At 32.9% G+C, this 18,609-nt stretch overlaps 1 protein-coding gene across 3 annotated transcripts in view; it reads left to right on the top strand.

The window, feature by feature from the left end:
• The window catches only part of Ccdc50 (coiled-coil domain containing 50), a 67,219-nt gene extending 48,935 nt beyond the window's left edge, over positions 1–18,284 (top strand). For 2 of the 3 annotated variants that reach the window (XM_046457811.2, XM_046457813.2), the window contains 6 exons: positions 2,000–2,118; positions 2,880–2,924; positions 3,023–3,127; positions 5,044–5,126; positions 9,308–9,414; positions 17,918–18,284. In XM_046457811.2, coding sequence (XP_046313767.1) covers positions 2,000–2,118; positions 2,880–2,924; positions 3,023–3,127; positions 5,044–5,126; positions 9,308–9,414; positions 17,918–18,276 — 818 coding nt within the window. In that variant the 3' untranslated portion in view covers positions 18,277–18,284. Of the gene's footprint in view, positions 1–1,999; positions 2,119–2,879; positions 2,925–3,022; positions 3,128–5,043; positions 5,127–9,307; positions 9,415–10,971; positions 13,337–17,917 lie in introns of those variants that run through there. The other variant, XM_046457812.2, reaches the window with a different exon arrangement.
• The last annotated feature ends 325 nt before the right edge of the window (positions 18,285–18,609 follow it).

Here is an 18,609-nt window from a genome sequence, read left to right as displayed (position 1 = left end):
CTAGACTGGGATTTTCTATCTAATGAGACTTGTAAATACGAGTGGTACGGCAAAAGTTTAAATGAACTGTTTCCCCTCTAAATATTTGAGACTGAGAGTTATTACCTCAAATTCTAACTCTTATGAATAATTAAAGTTATCATTCTCTTTTTAACTGTAAGCACTAATGTTATCATTCTGTCAGACCAATTAAGACTTTTCATTTGACTACATTTTCTCAGCTAATTCTGTTGTGTAGAGTAGAAGGCATAATAGTGGAGAAAGTTTGCTGTCTTGAAATCTCAGTATATCCCACTTATCACTTCACTATATAGCAAAACTGGAGAAACTATTTGTATTGTATCACCTTCAATTAGGCTTTGGACTGATTATTAAACTATCATTTTTCTAGAGACCTGGAGTGTGGTATAGCAGCCTATCTTTTCTGCTGACCTCACCCAATACGAAGTTCCCTGTCTAATTTATTTCACTTGAAATCTCCTTTTCTAGATATGACTAAGCTAACCATAATTCAGGGAGGGTTAAATTTAGGGAGGTTTACATTCTACTTATCTTCTTGGGAGCATGCCACTGTTTTCTTGCTGTCCTAAACCAATCAGAAATTTAGGTTCAGAACAGCCCTCTCTACTCCAGCCCCCTGTAAGATTTAGTAGCTCTAGGGATGATTTCAAATGGTCTGTGTAAGTCTGGAGCTAAAATACTAGGTTTACTCTGCTTTCTCTGTGGTAAAAATAGAAGCATATGGGTCTGTAGCTTTTCAATTTATCACAAGACTAGGCTGAAAACTCTACAAAGATGGGCTTCACAATATAACCTAAATTCTCTTCATTAAATTCTCCCTTCCTTTCCATATTTTCAGCAAGTAAATCTAGTGTGATAAGGCATTTTGATAATATATTAAACTAGTGGTTGCAATGTTAGTTGTAAATATGAATTATTTGGAAAGACTTAAACCTATCCAAGGCCACACTACACTAAAGTGGGGCAAATATTCCTTAAAAATTTTCTTTAAATCACCCCTACCCAAGAGATTATAATATGTAGCCATAGTTTCCAAATGCTGGTATAAGAGAGGCAATTAGGAGTAAACTTTCTTTCCCCTTCTGTGCCTCAGTTACTAAAAGTTGTTGTTCCAAGTGACTGATTTTATTCACTGCATTCAAAATTTATATTATTTCTGAATATACTACAGTTTACACTGTTGAGTAATTGCAGTTATAAATGGGTATGAAGAGAAATAGTCACAATTTTGAAATAGCTCTCAAAACTTGTCTTAGATAACATTTAAAAGTTAAAAAACAAAACAAAACAAAAAAAACCTCACCAGTCCCCTATGTTGCTTTCTCCCCAGAGGAATAGAACTCTGAGGTCACTGCTCTGTGTTCTTTCTCTTATGTCTTCCTAAAATTTAATAATGACATTAAAGGATGGATGAAAGCTGTGGTAAAGATCTGAAGAATGGGTTTGTTTATCATCAGAGCAGAAGCCATGGCAGGGCCATTGATTGGCTAACAGGTATTTTCACATAATTTGCAGGTGATGCTATTTCTGTTCCCATTGCTGTAAGATATGCCATCTGAGGTAACTAGGAGTCTCTCTCACCTCCTCTAGTCTTGTCAGCTTAGTCTCTTTAATGATGCTGTAACGTCCTTTTTAAAAGAAATTCTTTTGATTTTCCTTAACTTTTTCTTTTTCTACTTTCTATTTTGTGAAGGCCTCACTTGTAATTTCTTGTGCAATATTCTGCTGTTAATGGGACCGTGTGAAAGGGGGTTTTTATTTGTCAGGTTTGGGGGCGGGTAACTATTAAAATGGATGATCAGCAGCACTGTCCTTGCATACCTAGGGAAAAATATATTTCAGATGCACCCCACACTGAATTTGGGCATGGAGGCAATATTTTCAATGCTAGATACATCAAGAAAAACTTCTTTTTCTTAAATTTCACAACTTTTCAGGAAACAACCACAGTTGCCTTATTGCAATGAGTTTTTTCCAGGAACAAAGCCACGGGTAGTGAAAGATGCTGTCTGCCCTCCTGCACCACGAGTCCCCCACAGGAATCAGGAATGGTATGATGCTGAAATTGCCAGAAAACTGCAAGAAGAAGAACTTTTGGTGAGCATATTTTAAGGCAAAAGTTCAGGTGAATCAGTAGGTTTTTTTGTGAATTGAATAAACATTATTATTATATAATGGGCATTATAGTCTTCCATCAGTTAAGAAACTGAAATCTGTTTTTTTAAAATCTTTTTGATATGTGGAAAACAAAGATGGGAGTACAATATCTCCCCTTATCTGCAGTTCTCTTTCTGTAATTTCAGTTACCCATATAGTTAAATGTAGTCCAAAATGTTAAATGGAAAATTTCAGAAATAAACAATTCACAACTTTGGTATATTTTAATATACACAGTATATTATTATTATAATAATTATATTCATGATTGTTAATTTCTTATTGTGACTAAATTTAAATTAAATTTAATCATAGGTATGTATGAACAGGAAAAAAAAAAACAACAACTATATATGGGGTTTGGTGCTATTTGCTGTTTCAAGCATCTACTGAGGGTTTTGGAACATATCCCAAGTGGATAGGGGGGCGTGTTACATCCAGGTTCATTTACTAAGTATTGACAACAGATCTCCAAGTCCCTATCTCGGCATTATGAAGTTTCTAGCAATTCTCTTAAGAACCTGCTGGAGGATTTGATCAAAAGAATTGCTGCCTGACTAGTGAAAGCACACCAACTGCTGATCAACTTCAGAGGTGTTAATCACAACCAGTTTCAAATACCAGTGTATTTTGTATAAGATTTTTTAAGTGGGCAACATGAATGTCTTAATTTTTTTTTTCGTGTTTCTTTTACATCAAAGGCTACCCAGGTGGACCTGCGAGCAGCTCAAGTAGCCCAGGATGAGGTATGCTTGTGTTAATGAATTTAACAATATTTTTTGGAAATATCCCAGTAATCTACCTGCAACTTTGTAGTTTATGATATTGACTGGATCTTGTTTAGGAAATTGCTCGACTTCTAATGGCAGAAGAAAAGAAAGCTTATAAGAAAGCCAAAGAGCGGGAGAAGTCGTCTTTGGACAAAAGAAAGCATGACTCTGAGTGGAAGGTATGGTGTGGTTGTGTGTGGTTGTGTGTGTGTATGTGTGTGTGTTTTAATTTTTTTATTAGAAATAAGATAAGAAATGGGAAGGGAACTCCGCTTTTAGAATAGGCTCTGCAAATATATTTAGGATATTACCATATGTGAATCTAATGTGTAAAAGTTGTTTCACTGTGAAAGGTCATTGAGTTCTTGAAAATAATTATGTAAAAAGATAACTGCAAAGATTGAAAAAGCTTAGTCTATTCATTTTAAGACCTAAGATGCATGTGTTTCTGGTTACGAATGATCTTTGTTTGCATATACTTACAATATAGGAGAATAGAGTATTTTCACATGCTTTCAGAATTTTCATGGTAATCTGCTCTGTCTACTCTCCTTTTATACTTGTGTTATTCTTTATCCCTACCATGTACTTGTTTCTCTTTTCATTGACACAACTTCTATGGAAGACTGACAGATACATACTTATCACTAGCAAATTATTGCATATGTCACAGTGGAAGAACTCTTTAGCACTAGCTTGGACTGTTTTCTTTCTCTTCATTAATTGGAAATAGTTGACAAAACAAGCAGTGACTGCAGTTCTTTCTGCTGTAATCTGATTATTGTATGTGGTGGTTACAAGTTCAGTTTTACAGACTTTACTCATCAGTGACTGTTTGCAAAGCACCACACTGGACCCACATGGAGATAAAGAAGATCTTTCCTGAATGATCTTATGTAATGCAAAGAGGAAAACAAAGATTAGATAGCTAACAAATACATGACCCAGTAGGATGGAATAAAAGCAGAGCAGCAGTACAAGAATACACACAATAAAGACTTTTTAGGGAGGGAGTTTGCACCAGTCCTGGAAGCATGCAACTTAGGATGTGTGTTCATGATACAGTCGATCTTTAGCACCATTCTCTTTCAAACAGATTTTCTCTTGAGCTCTGGTTTCGCCTCACATTTTTGGTAATGATTGTGAGGCAGAAGAAGACATAGAAACTAAGACTGATAATATTGCTCTATCATTTTCTCTTCCTAGCTTATCCAAGAGTCAGACTTAAATCAAATGAAAGGATTATTTCCATATTAATTATGTATAGTTAACTCCCCGCCTTATCCTTTTAGTAATTCAAACTTTTTTTAACATTTTATTTTTAATCAAGAATACCCAAATGCTTCTGCTATATAATATAAGCCACAGTTATTCAAATTCTTTGTTAACTAGAAAAGGTTAGGTGTATTATAGATTATAAACTGGGAAAGTCAGAGGGTAATGGCCATATGTCTAGCAAGTACCATGACTTCTGTGATTTCTAGATTTATATCTGGTGCTGTAATAGTTCTTCTTTTGGGCAACTTAACTTGCATGTGCTTTACTTGCCTAGCTAGAAAATCATCAGCCAGGTATATAGAAGGAAGTTTGAGAGCCCAAATGTAGATTCTGTTGACTCTGGGTATCTTTAGTTCATATCAATAGTTATTCAGCTGTTAAATTAACAATATATAGCCAAGCATGCCTGTGTGGGTGACCTTGTTTGTTTATTTGTATATTGCCCACTTATATAGCTGCATTAACCATCTTCGACCTGCCTTTGTGTGTGTATGTGTGTATATATCTGTGAGCATAGACATACATACATATAAATACATATATATGTATTTTTATATATGTATATATGTTATGTATGTATTATAATACATATATATGTATTTTATATATATATATGTATATGTATTTTTTAAAACCTCAGAGTGACTGTATATAAAATAAGTTCGTGTTGCTCAACTAAATGTAAGTAACCTGAAATTACTAAAGGAGAACTTAAATGTTTTTTAAACCTCTTTCTTTGCTTGATCTTTTTTTTTTTTTTTTTTGTGTGTGTGTGTGTGTGTATGTACATTTTGTTTGTTTCTTTTTCTGTTCATAGTCAAAACCAGCTAAATCAACACACCCAAAGTCAAAGGAGCATGATGAAGCTCACCACCGGTCTAAAAATGACAGGCCTTCAAGGTAAGATGACACCTGAAGAGGGGAGAGAGGAAATTGAATTTTGAGTAAGGAGATGTCAGTTGCCTGAAAAGACTATTCTTTGGAGAAGATATCGAAAACTGCAGGTTTGAGGTGCTGTCAAATCTTTTAGGGTTCTTCTCAAACTTTTAAAATTTCTAGTCTTAAATTGGGTTGCATAAGTCAAATAAGTGATATTTTACAGAAACTGGGGTATATAGGGAAAGGTGTGCTTTTTTTAAGGACCAATTCCATCTGTGTCTTCACTGAATTTATACCCTCAGCTATGGAGAGATGAGATTAACCATTTTCCTAAATAAAATCTCAGGTGTTAAATTTTTACTAGATGTCTTCATCCACACTACTGTATGCACGACATTTAAAGATGCTGAAACTCATTCCTGCATTGAATCTCAATATCTTAGGCAAATACTTGAGTCATTGCAAACTCTAAATCCCTCCAGAGCAAATAGCTTTGGCTGTGGCATATGTACTTCCTGACTGACTTCTCTCAAGCAGTCTTGAGTCCTACTTATAGGAAAAATACAACTCTTTCCACCTTTAGTTATCAATATTTAATTCTCTGAGGAAGTAACCTCTTATTTTCTCTATTGTTTTTTGTTGTCTTTCTTTGACAACATTTCAATTAGAATATGAAGACAAAACATTAAATATGAAAAGATACTGGGGAAAGGAGCAGGGAGGGAGGAATGAGAAAAGGGTGATCAATGAAAACTAAGTTACAGGAGCAAGAAGTTCTGGTGGGCTATTATTGTACAGGAAGATGAATATAAATAACTGTAATGAACTGTACACTTTTAAAAGGTAGAAAAAAGTATATTAAAAGCTGTCACCATAAAATAATGATAAATGAGGAGACAGATATGTTTAATCTGATTTAAACATTATACAATATATACATGTATAAATATGTCATCCTGTTAATATATACAAATTTTATATTTTTTATTTATCAGTTAAAATATTCTTAAAATGAAAAAAGAAAAAAGTAACACTAAACCTAATATTTAATTCTGAATCATTAATACCTTGAATTTTGGTCCTGCTTATTAATATTTATTAAAATTATAAATGTAAGTTTTATTGTGTTGAAAAATATATACAGTTGTTGCCACTTATTACCAATACTTAAGTTGCTGGACTTGCTTTCTTCAAATGAATATATTTAGTGTCCTTAAAAATCCATCCTCTGTTTTTAAACTCATGTGTTTTCAAAAGATAAATACCCTTAACAAAATAATATTGTGTTTGTATTACTCTGAGGATAATAGTAATATAGTCTGTTTAATTATATAGAATCTGTTGCTCTCATAATTTTTGGTTAAAAACATGCCAAATATCTTTTAAACCACAATTTAGAATTATATAGTTTAGTACACTCCACAATATCTAGATAATATAAAAGGCAGCTATGGGTAAATATGTCTGGATGATGATAATGATACCGATGCTGATGATGACAATTTTAGTCAAATGAATTCAAATCAATTTTAGAGTGATTTCATAATAAGTCCTTGGCCTCTTTAGAACACTACTACCTTTATAGTTGATTTGATAGAATAGTCTTGGACAGCTATTTCAAAAGCTTCCTCCTGTTGAAATTAAGTTTTTGGAATATAAATATAAATAGATATTCTAAAAATATTAGGCTTATTGAAAGAGTAATCAAATGATCCTATATTATAGAATGAATCTGACATAATTTTTCTGTTTACATATATGAAAGCATCACAGTGTATCCCACTATCATGTACATCCACAAGAATGGGGTCCTAGTGCTGGGGTTGTGGCTCAGTGGTGGAGCGCTTGCCTCACATGTGTCGAGAACTGGGTTTCATCCTTAGCACCACATGTAAAAAAAATAAAGAAATAAACAAAATGAAGGTATTGTGTCCATCTACTACTAAAAAAAATTTCAAAAAATATAAAATTAAAAAGAATGGGGTCCTAAATAGAAAGAGAATATTTCATGCTTGTATAAATATATCAAAATGGATTCTACTGTCTTTATAACTAAAAAAAGAATCAATAAATTTTTAAAAAGGGCTATTAGTGAAAACTGACTTATGGCTGCTAGTAGAACTTAAATCTTTTTTGACCTAAGAGGAAACACTGCCTTCAAATATCATTTACTGAAAGATTATATATATGGCAAAACAAAAATGAACAAGAGTTTTGTGAAACATTTATTTTCGTAGTTAAAAATGAAAGTTTATATACCTTAGATGTGTGTGTGTATGTTTGTATATATATATGCTCTCTGGTTAGAGTCTAGTTTCCTGTTTTGGTCATGGTAGAAAAGTTTATTTAGCTATCTATATGGACAGCAATGATTTCAAGTTTTGAAAAACATGGAGCTTCCTAGGTTAAGATGTTTATTACTTCAGTGGGTTAGTAGTAGAAATAGAAGAGAGGAGAAACAAATTCTCACGTAGTACTTATAATATTCATGGTTGAAATCCCAGTTTCTTTTGTCATTATAAGTTGTTTTTCTCTTTGTAAGGAAATAAGAAAACTAGTCAGTAGACTGGATTACTTCTAACTCTTTGTAATTGGAAAAAGTTATAACCCAAATTCCAAATTGTTTTACCTGTATAACTCTATACTGGAAATACTATTTGATATTTTGCTTGCAGGTTTACCTTAGAAAGTTCTAAAGATTTTATAAATCTCGTTTAGTTCCTTGTACATTCTTATGTATGTGAATTATATTTATCTCCATTTAATCATTTATTAAATATTTATTGGACACCTTAATAATTGTTCAGAACAGGGGTAAGCAGTAGTCCAAAAGAATGAATTGTTTCTTGCTGTTATGAAGTTTATTGTCTAAACAGTTATTTCAATAACTGTTATTATAATGTTAAGCTCCATAGATAAAAAAGCATAGACATGAATGAAAATATAAAACATTCACATCTTATGAAAATACGTTTTCACACATGCATATGTGTGTATAGATATGGATCTCTCTTGTGTGCTCTGTTGGTAAAAGCAAACACCTATGTACTTCTGTTCAGAGCATTGATTTAGAGTCCATTTGATCAGGTCCTGGCTTTGCTATTGTTAACAGCTATGTGAACTTGGATCATTACCTCATCCAACCTAATCTAAATCTAAAATATGTGCAGGCTTCCTACTCTGCAGATTTGTCCTGAAAGTTTGTTGAGATAATCATATAGAACCTACAGCACAGTCCTAACTGTATATATACAAGTTTACATCCATTTCTGACTTATTCCAGATGCTAAATACCCAGGGAGAACTTTAATGCTAAGGATAGGGTAAGGAATTTGAACACATTTGTGTTTATTTTTATATTACAGAGCCCACTGTACTAAACTGACTACAACTTGACAAACTCAGGATACTTACGCCTTATAATTACACAAAATACAACCTTTCACCCTTAACTGCATCAGGTTCCATGTTTTGACACAAAATTTGAGTATAATTTTGGGAAACAAAAAAATAATGAATGAAAGGTTTTGTTTCACTATCTTCATCAATGCCAGTTTTTACAAAAATCTATATTAAGTAATTAAAATAATAAAAGTTTAGAATGACAAAAAATTATTTTTTAGTATTTTTGTTTTCTTTTATATAAGAATTTGCAAATGTATTACATAGAAAGTTGCAAATGTACTAAGATCTGCTTTTCCACCTAGTGGATAAAGGAACTTTACTCATGAAATTTTAACTTTTATTGAAGTTTCCTGCCTCCCTCCCTCCTTCCCTCCATCCCTTTTTAACCTGCCTGTCACCTTTCCCCTCTCCTTCTTTTCTTTTCTTTTTTGTTTAACTTTATTACTTTCTAATCATCCATTGTTTTTTCATTTTTTACTCTATATTGGTAAAATCTATTGAGACAAAGTACACTTATTAATACCAGCAGTTATCTCTCTTTTATCTTTGTTTTTCTAGCACAGTGCCCCACAAATATCAGGTGAGGTGTTGAGAAAATATTTGTTTTGACTGCATTGTGTGCATCAAAACAAAGTAGGGTCAAATAAGGCCATGCAACTATCCAGGAACTAAAGTGAGATTTCTAAAGCATTTTGGCTTTTCATTTCTACAGAAAAAGGTTTGCCATGTAATCCAATGAGAGGTAGAATTGTAGTAACCATTACTTTGATATGTCTTTAAATTTTGGCTTCCTTCAGACCACCACCACCTACAAACACAGAGGCCGAGGGTCTGGATCATACTCATTTTACAAACCAGCATAATTCCACACGCCATTTCTCAAAATCGGATTCCTCTCATAAAGGTAAGAAGTGTATATGGTCAGGTTTTGAATCTTTTTTTTTTTTTTTTAATAAACCTTTTGTTAAATTGGAAAATCAAATTATATCTTCTGATGACTAGAGTGGAAAGTAAATTCTTTCTGTAGTAGATCATTGTATTGTTCTTTATTACAACACACACACACACACACACACACACGCAAAACATAAAAAACAAGCACCTTAAATTGAGTGTAAATGTTTCTGTGTCTCTGCATTTTCCTCCAAAGCTCATCCATTCAGCAGATTTCTAAAGGGTTATCATGACCACATTAAGATTTGTTGGACTGCTTTCTCTACATAGATAGAGCATTTGTAATCCCAGAATCTAAAATGTGAAACTTTTTGAGTGTTGATATGGTATTCAAAAAGTTTTGAATTTTTGGAGCATTTTAGATTTCATATTTTTAGACTAGATTTTCTTAGCTAATAAAGTCTATACAGGTATTCCAAAATCTGAAAACCTCTAAAATCTGAAACAGATCTGGTCCCAAGCATTTTTGATAAGAGATGCTCAACTTGTATTGACTGTTATTTCTCTTCTGCCCATGACTGTTTTAATTAGGTTTTAAATAAGCATAGATATGTACCATATAAAATTTTATGCAAAAAAAGGTGGGGTAAAGAAAATGCAGAAAAATAAGAGCATCTAAATTGGAGTAAACCATTAAAATGGTTGTATTTAGTAATTGATTGTATCTTTTAAGGGTATGCATTCACTTACATGAATTTTTTGGTAGTTGTAATTTCAAATAATAAAAAGGTAGTTTGTTATATATTAACTTCCTTATCTGCAGAATAGAGGCAATCTAAATATTTGATTCAGAGTTGTCAAAGTTGTCATATAAAATAAAATACATGCAAGAAGTTTGCAGATTCAGTGGACTTTTTAAACATTGAATCTTATCAATTGACAGAATTAATTTGTCATTGCAATTTTTTAAGATTTCTTAGATGATATTTTTTGTTATCATTTTCCAAAGTTAATTGTAGTCTTCCCACATTTCTTTTAAGTTACTGTTTCAACTGTCATTAAAGAAAAATATCTCTTTACAGATGACTTTGTTTCTTGTTTTTTCTGAACTAATTAAATCAGAATGTCCTGGTAAAGAGTGCTAGACATTTGCATTTTTAAAAGCTTCCTTTCCCCCATTCTGATATTCATCCAATTTTGAGAGTAAGACAAAATACATTTAAAAGATATTGGATATTATAAATGTCTTTATCAAAACAACACCCTCATCACAGTTTTCATCAATTGGTGGCATTTTTATCATCCTTGATTTAACTGAAAGTTGTTCATATTTCTCTTTTTCAAATTATGCATGCATCACTTGGGGGGTGCCTCATTGTCTTTGACATATATTTTGTGCATAATGTTAAAATAACACAATAACTCTCTGGATATGAATATTTTATAATCAAGAGCAAAGCAAAGAGGATCCTCTTGAAATAAAGATAAATTATCTTGCTTGGGCAAGGAGAAAAAAATGAGTTTCAGAGATTTTTTCCCTTAATTTTGTTTCTTTTTCCCTCCCCAGGTTTCCATTACAAGCAGTAAAAAAAATAAAAAAAAAATAAAAAAAAAACACCTAGGAATTTGCCTTGAAAATGGACTCACTGTAGCAAATATTACTGGATAATACAGAATTCATCCCACATTTATTATTTTCTGCCTGTTTGCATTCCTGGGATTTTTTTCTCAAGTGTTTTTTGGACTATAAATGATTTCAATTCATTTCAAATGTTTTGGTTATTTTCCATCACTTGGGCAGTATAAGAAAATGCAGCTTCTGAATATTAGCCACCTTTGTGCTGGATATACTTCCTGAGATATAGTATTTAAGGGAATTATTAGATGCCATTTTGTTTGGTATGTATGGAGTATTGGTTATCTAGGGATGAAGCTTTAGTTAGCAGTTAGAATTATATGGAGATAAATAATCAGAGTGAAAAGTGACATTTGGATGCAAGGCAAAATAAGAGTATAAGAAGCAGCTTTTTGGTGCATTAGTGTGTGATGTTTTTGAAGGACAGGGCCTTTGCTTTTTATTTTCTTTGGGAAAATAAAAAAGTTATAATTACAAAGTATTTAAAAGAGAGACATCTGGAGAATTTGAAAAATGTTATTCTGAATACATGGACCATACAGAGAGGTTTTTTGTACCCTTTTAGGCCCTCTTGGGAAAACTGGCCTAGACACCATTTTTTAACACTGTGCGGATGTTTTCTTAGTAGCAAGGCTTTCTGAAGCCCCTGGGCAGTGGACCCTTTATTTACAAAAACTTAATTCTCTGAAACTTTAACTTGGGTTGTGTAGTCAGCTGAAAGTGAAAACCTTTATATCCTGTCCTTGTTTTACATTCACTTGTAGAGCCAAGGGAAATTAAATTGGAAGTTGATTGCATAAGTGATGTCAATATCTCTGGCTGTAGATCGAAGGTTCTCTTTCTTGTTTAAAAGACAGCAGTATTTGTTGGCAATGTCTCAGTAACGTTTTGTGCACCTGTCAATAATTACATTAATTCAACATGATGTTGAATTTGATAGTGTTTTTTTAAATCCAAGAGTTTGACTCTTCATATTTATAAATGAGCATTAGTGGGCCTTGTATTACTTTGTAGAAGATCTTTAGGCCCCTCTTCAAGATATTCAGTGTCTTTGTCTAGTAGCTGATTCATAAAATATGTTTATTTGCCCATAATACTTAGTTAACATACGTGGCAATCAATCTATATATTTATATACAATAATTTCCATTACTTGACTTGCTTTTCTTTTTTATTGTATGTAATCTGACATTTTTGCATTTCAATAGTGTTTCTTTAGGAATGAAATATATAGGTGACTAAAGAAGAAGTTGTTAATCACCCTAGTGGGAACTACCTTCTTTTTGCCTTATCTTTTCAGATGGTCTTTAAAGTTGGGCAGTATCAGGAAGCTATTTAGAGCAGATTCTCAGTACATTTGAATATCTCATTTTGAGAAAGATAATTACTTTCATAAAGTTTTCATATTATAGGAACTTGAGTATAACATACCTGAAATTTAAGTTTTAGGCAAATGGTAACCTGGAAAGAAGAAAAAAAAAACCTTAAGGGATGTAGTCATTTTAGAGAAATGGAGGAAAGGGAAGATAACAGGATTTTGAATATGGTGAAGTAAAGTGAATATAGAAAAATCTTCATGTAGAGAAGGGGAGAGAAAATGGAAGTCTAGCCTTAAGTCAAATTCCATAGTGGTTTCAATATCCAGATTAGCCTTGTTGACTTAAAATAATGCTATATTTTTTCTTTTTCTGCCCTGTGGTTTTGCTTCGTGTTTAAAATATTTTAATGGTAACTTTAAAGAAAAACAGCAATTGTATTTTTATTTGATATCAACTTAGGCAAATGGGCAACATCATTTGCCATATTTTAATTTTATAAATGTTTATTTTTCTATCTCATATAATGATCAATTTCGCTTTAAAAATTCTACATTTCTTCTGTTTCTCATGTATGTCATTCATTCATATTTATTATTGTAAAATGTTAACTGAACGTACTTTAGTCAAAAAAATGTCAGACCATTTAACACTTAACCAAAATGCTGTTTGTTTTAGCTATCTTAGTGAGCAAATGCGATATAGCCTTTGTGACAGCCAATTCATCAGTATTGAAAATTTGTTACTTTGTTTTTTAGGTTTTTTAAAGATTAGTCTTTGAAATATTTTGTCTTTATTTTATTTTTTTGTAAAGCAAACAATTTTTAAGAGTTTCTGTAATTATTTACCAGTGAATAAGGAGATAGAAATCTAATTCTCCCAATTATATCCTCATTCTTTCTCATTCAAATAATGTAATGATTATCTTTGAGATTATAGAGGCAATTAACAACTGTCTGTTAATGAACTGCCAGACATTACTCATTGTGTTCTCTTTTTACGTTGTCATTTTTATATAAATATGTAAGCATTTTACACTTTTTTTTTTTATGTTCTTGCCACTGGAACACATGCAATTTAATTTTTAGGCCCCAATGTATTATGATTTAATGTTGTGATGTAAATGAATACTTCCGATCTTGGGAAAACCTTTGTTTCTAGATTTCTGTTCTCTGGAAGCCAGATCCCATTAACCCCAATATTGCTGAATGAATACAATATGTTATGGAGCCTTATATTTCACTGTCATTCCCTACCTTTTTGCAAATTGTTACCTGGTAGAGGAGTTAGATAATGGTCACATTAAATGCTCTGACTTAAAAAAAAAAAAAAAAATTGACTCCAGTGTCCAAGCCACTGTTAGACATAATTATTTTGTTGGGAGGCTAGATAGTTGTTTTACCTGCTGTAAAAGAACATTGAAATTTTTAGAAAGTGATTTTTACATACTGCTGAATTACTATTTCTTAAATAACTTCACAATACCTGGTGGCATACTAATTGAACTGCAACTCCCCACAGCTATATATATATATTATAGACAAACATCTAAATTAGAAAAGAAAGATATGTATAAATGCTTTCAGGAGTAAAATCTTTTCAGAATGGTATGAATGGTATGAGCTCCTTGGTTCTAGTTGAACATATGCTAAAATTCATGACCTTGGCCTTATGTTCTATTGAACCATTCTAGAAAATTCTGAACCCAACCTGTTTCCCTCTTGTTTGATGTGGCTGGAGAAAGAACTAGGTAATGCATTAATTAAAATTTGTTGACAGCTCTCCATCCCTTTCTCTCAGTCAGAATGTGTTAGTATAAAAATAAGTATCTTTAAACTGATAATTATTTTTCTTTATCAAATATTTTCTAAATTTGTCTTGTGCCAAATCAGGAATACCTACTATTATATGGTGCATTCAGTTTACCACATGAGTGGTTAACATTTTAGGGCCTTGATTTTTGTTTAATTTGTTGCCTTTAATATAATAGTTACTTTGGGAAATATCAAGAAGATTGATTACTCAGTGATGATTGTTTTAGAACATAATTATGATTATTGGTTAAGATTTAGAGCCTAATAAAGGAGTGAGACTCCTCTTATAAATAGCTAGGACTGAGAACAGAATAAAGTGAAGTCAAAGGCTTTTTCCCTTTTGAGGGGGATACCATTTGTGTAAGGAGTATTAATATTGAAAGAGTACACTGTTCATATAGATTTCACTGTATATAGTGTGCCATATTCTGATAGCATAGGATTTTTAGAAGTATTCATAAAAAATCAAATCTTTCAGAAAAAAATGAAAAGATTTTTAAAGTACATACTACGTCCCTTACTTACTGCTCATAGTCAGAGAAGTGACTCTAAAACAGTTCCATTTTCTCTCATATCTGTTGGTGCCTGTGCGTCTTAAAGCCATACTTGCTTTTCTTACTGTTGATAGAGTACATTTTCCTTCTTAGCCCATGGTAGGTAATATGGGCAGAGAAGGAAACTATAGACTATCCTATTAATGCTGCATGGCGTACAATGTCATCCAAATTCTTGGTGGAAGAATCTTTTTTTATCCATGATGATATGTAACACTATTAAAGGGATGAACCCAGAGGCTGTTGTTGCTCTTAGCATATAACAAGTGTCATCAGAAATGGCTAAAATTTATTCTAGAAAAGTTAAGAAGGTAGGAGTAAATTGGTAAAATTTTATACTACAGAGTTGCTTTTCTGATGTATCCTGCACTTCATGTCAGCAATGTCTATGAGGAGCAGTATTGCCTTAAATTAGTTTGACTCTGACTGAGCTCAGTGTACTTCTGTATGTGATTAGTGGTCAACTGTTCATTGAGATACAAAATTCATAGTTGATCTCTAAGCATCCTTGTCATTGAGACTTTGGACCTTCTTTCCCACTGTGCTGTGGCTGATGTGACACTGAATTCAGTCCACTAAAATAGCAGAGACATGACCAAAAACATAAAAGGAGGGAGAGAGATTCCTGACCAGATCCTTCAAACCTGATAATCACTTTCTGAATAATTGAGAGTTTACTGTCCTCCTATTTTGTGGTAACTGTGTAGAAGATACTTCCAAAAGTTCTGTTGTGCTATGAAAACATTCAGGTTGTTTGTAAGAATTTTACCATTACTTTTGTGTACTGAAATGCTTACCATAAACACCAACCAAAACAAAAAACAAACAAACAAACAAAAAAACAAATAAAAAACAGAGTAGACATTTACTAGAAATGGAGATTTTCTGATCTGAAGAAAATTAACCAGGAGACCTTTCACTATGATAAGAATTATGAGAATTGACAATGGAGTGGTTTCTACAGTTTCTACTTGATACCATAAACTAACACAATCATGTAAGTAATCATGTTAACTTGTGGAAATTTCTAGCCTAAAAGCCATTCTCTTTCCCATATGAATACTTCCTACTAACATATTCCTGATAGGATTAATATGCTTTTGTGTATTCTCAGCAAAGTAGAAAATAATTTTTCTCTCTTTAAATAACTTTTCATAGCATAGTGATTTCAGCTTTCAGATCAGAGCAGGATTAATTGTACAACTTAGTGCCTGCCAGGGTCCTGCCCCAGCGGGGTCCAGGGGGTCCTGAAGGATGAGTGGCGTCTGCACAAGGGATGAGACAAGGAGTCGTTTCATTGGAGCAATCTCCAGAGAGAGAGCTGTCAGCTGCTTTCTCTCTGTCTCCTTTTATTCTATTTTTTTCTTATCATTATGGGTACAGAATTATTAATAAAATGTATCATCAATTTACAATTTCCAGGATTTGACATTTCCTTATTTAACAGAAGCCAAACTATGTAACCAGACTCTGTCTCCTAATCAATCAGTAATCTTTAAGTTTAAAACACACCTGTACATAAGATCCCATCTAAAAGTCCCTTTATAAAAATCTTATAATATATTCTAAAAGCATCTAAAAATGTCTACATTTATTCTCATAAAACTGGTTGAGCTGCTTTCTCAGAGAGTTTCCTTTTTCCTTAGTCAAAGTACAGCAGTTCCTTACTAATCTTTAACTAAAGGGCAGGCTCTGTATGCTTATCATAAATCCTTATGTAAAGTAAAGGAGGGTCTATTAGAAGGAAAATATATTTTTACTAACCTTTTCTCCCCTGAATGAATACTATAACCTATCTTTAATTAAATAGGCTACATATGGTGGGCTTCGTGCGATAGGCATGATAACTATCTGCTTAGACTTGAGAGACGGAAGACATGAACTTGGATTCTTAGTTGATATAATCAATTGTGGTGCCTAGAGTTCCTGTAACATTTCCCAGAATGATTGTTGATATTTTTTTGTTTTGTCCTCAATGTCCTGAGAGATAGTAAAACAACCTTTAAGTCATGAACCACCTGCTATATTCTTGACCATCTAGAATTTAAAGTATACTCATGTCTTCTGTTAGGTTGAATATAAAATAAACAGTCCCAATTACATAAAAAAGGGTCTCATGGTTTTGGTTTCCCACAAGTGTGGCCTTGCCAAACACTTGACCTCCTCACTGTGACCTTGTGAAGACAGTGGGAGGTGGAACACCTTCACCAAGTGCCTGTTATTCCATGCTGAGGTTCAAATATAAAGAATAAAAGAATTGAAAGACAGGGTTTGAGTAATATTTCTTTAAAAAAAAAAAAAGAGCAGGTGGGGATTGAGAACAGTGATGAGAAGATAGTTGAGAGACTATGCTATGATAGGCCACATTTTTGTTGCAGTTAATTTCAGACCATAATTGCTAAAATATTTTCTAACTCTTAAATTTGGTTAGAGAGTTTTAGTTATCAGAAGTTTTGTACTTCTGATTGAATTGGTTTCTGAAATTCCCATAGGCTTTAACTTTAGCCTTTGCAGTAAACTGAAAACCAAATGCCCTTTCTCAGAAGTAGCTATATTTCTCATCTGCCTCATCTAGACAACCAGTATTCATATCATGAAACACTGTAAATAATAAGATGGTTCGGTGGGGAAATAACATATAAAAATAATGTTCCAAAATGAGAATTCTCTGTAATATGGGGTTTCTCCTAAGAATTCATCCTGGCCCAATATATATTTTGAAAAGGTACTGAACTAAAAAGAACAAGAGACTGCTCATAAATCAGGTTGCTCAGGAAATTTGAGGAGATACTGTCATTTGTCTTATAATTTGGAAAGGTCATTTCTTGAGAGAGACTACATAGCATGAGGCACTTAAGATTTTTTTCAGAGCCCTTTTGATATTCAGAGTGTGGGTATATTTATGAAACAAATTCAATGTTATCTCAAGTGCTCATCAGTTGATAGGCAAGCCTGAGACAAAAGCAGGTTTGAAATAGCTGTTAACAAAGCTGAACAGAGCCTTGGTAAAATAGAGTTACCTGTCTAAGGACAGAAAACAAAGACCAACTCAAAACACATGCCTATCTAGAGAAACTGTGAAGGACACTTTGTGGATGCCTTAAGGTGACCTGTGGTGGGTACTGGTGGGTATGTATGTGCCCCCCTGAACTAGGCTGATGGAAACAGTCTATTTCAATTCACTTTCATACAGCACAAATTGTTCCTGCTCATAACCTCACTGAGGAAGTTGAGAAACATGGTGCTGGTTCCTTTCCTGTGTCTTGGAAGGTTGAGGTGGTCAACATCATCAAGGCACTCCAGTGCTCAGGCCTTCCTGGGATACCACTTGTATATCTACATTACTTCATCTATGCAAGCTTGTGTTTTCATGATTTGTATTTTACACCTTATGTCCCATTTGTTTCTTCCAACATCAGGTTTAACATTGATGTTATGACTAATTTTCAAACCAAAGTATTGTATAAGTATGTGTGCTTTGTTTTCCTGGATGGTTTGACTGAGATAAACAACAATCTTGTCCTTCTCTTAATAAAGTCATCCATTTGTTAAATCAATAATCTCTGTCTCATGTTTTCTTTACTGCAAGCAAGCACTGGAAGCTATGGAATTTGTTTTCTTCTTCTTTACAAAATAATCCTAATATTATTTTAATACTAATAAATTTTCTTTTATTCCACTTCCGTCTACTCTTAGAACATATATAACATTATAATGATGCACAGTGCATTGAAATTCTCAACAGATATTCCTAAGTATCAGAAAAAAACCAGAAAAAGCAGGTAAGTGGAGTTTCACACAATAATCCTAATGACTCCTAAGTCCCCAAGACTACAACCACTCTGCACTCTGATGCGTTGTTGACACTCAAGTGGACTTTTGAGA

This window comes from Marmota monax, unplaced genomic scaffold (assembly GCF_021218885.2).
Source record: "Marmota monax isolate L192 unplaced genomic scaffold, Marmota_monax_Labrador192_F-V1.1 WCK01_AAM20220418_F8-fsc00052, whole genome shotgun sequence".
NCBI classification, from domain to species: Eukaryota; Metazoa; Chordata; class Mammalia; order Rodentia; family Sciuridae; genus Marmota; species Marmota monax.
This window is presented reverse-complemented; position numbering and strand designations above follow the sequence as displayed.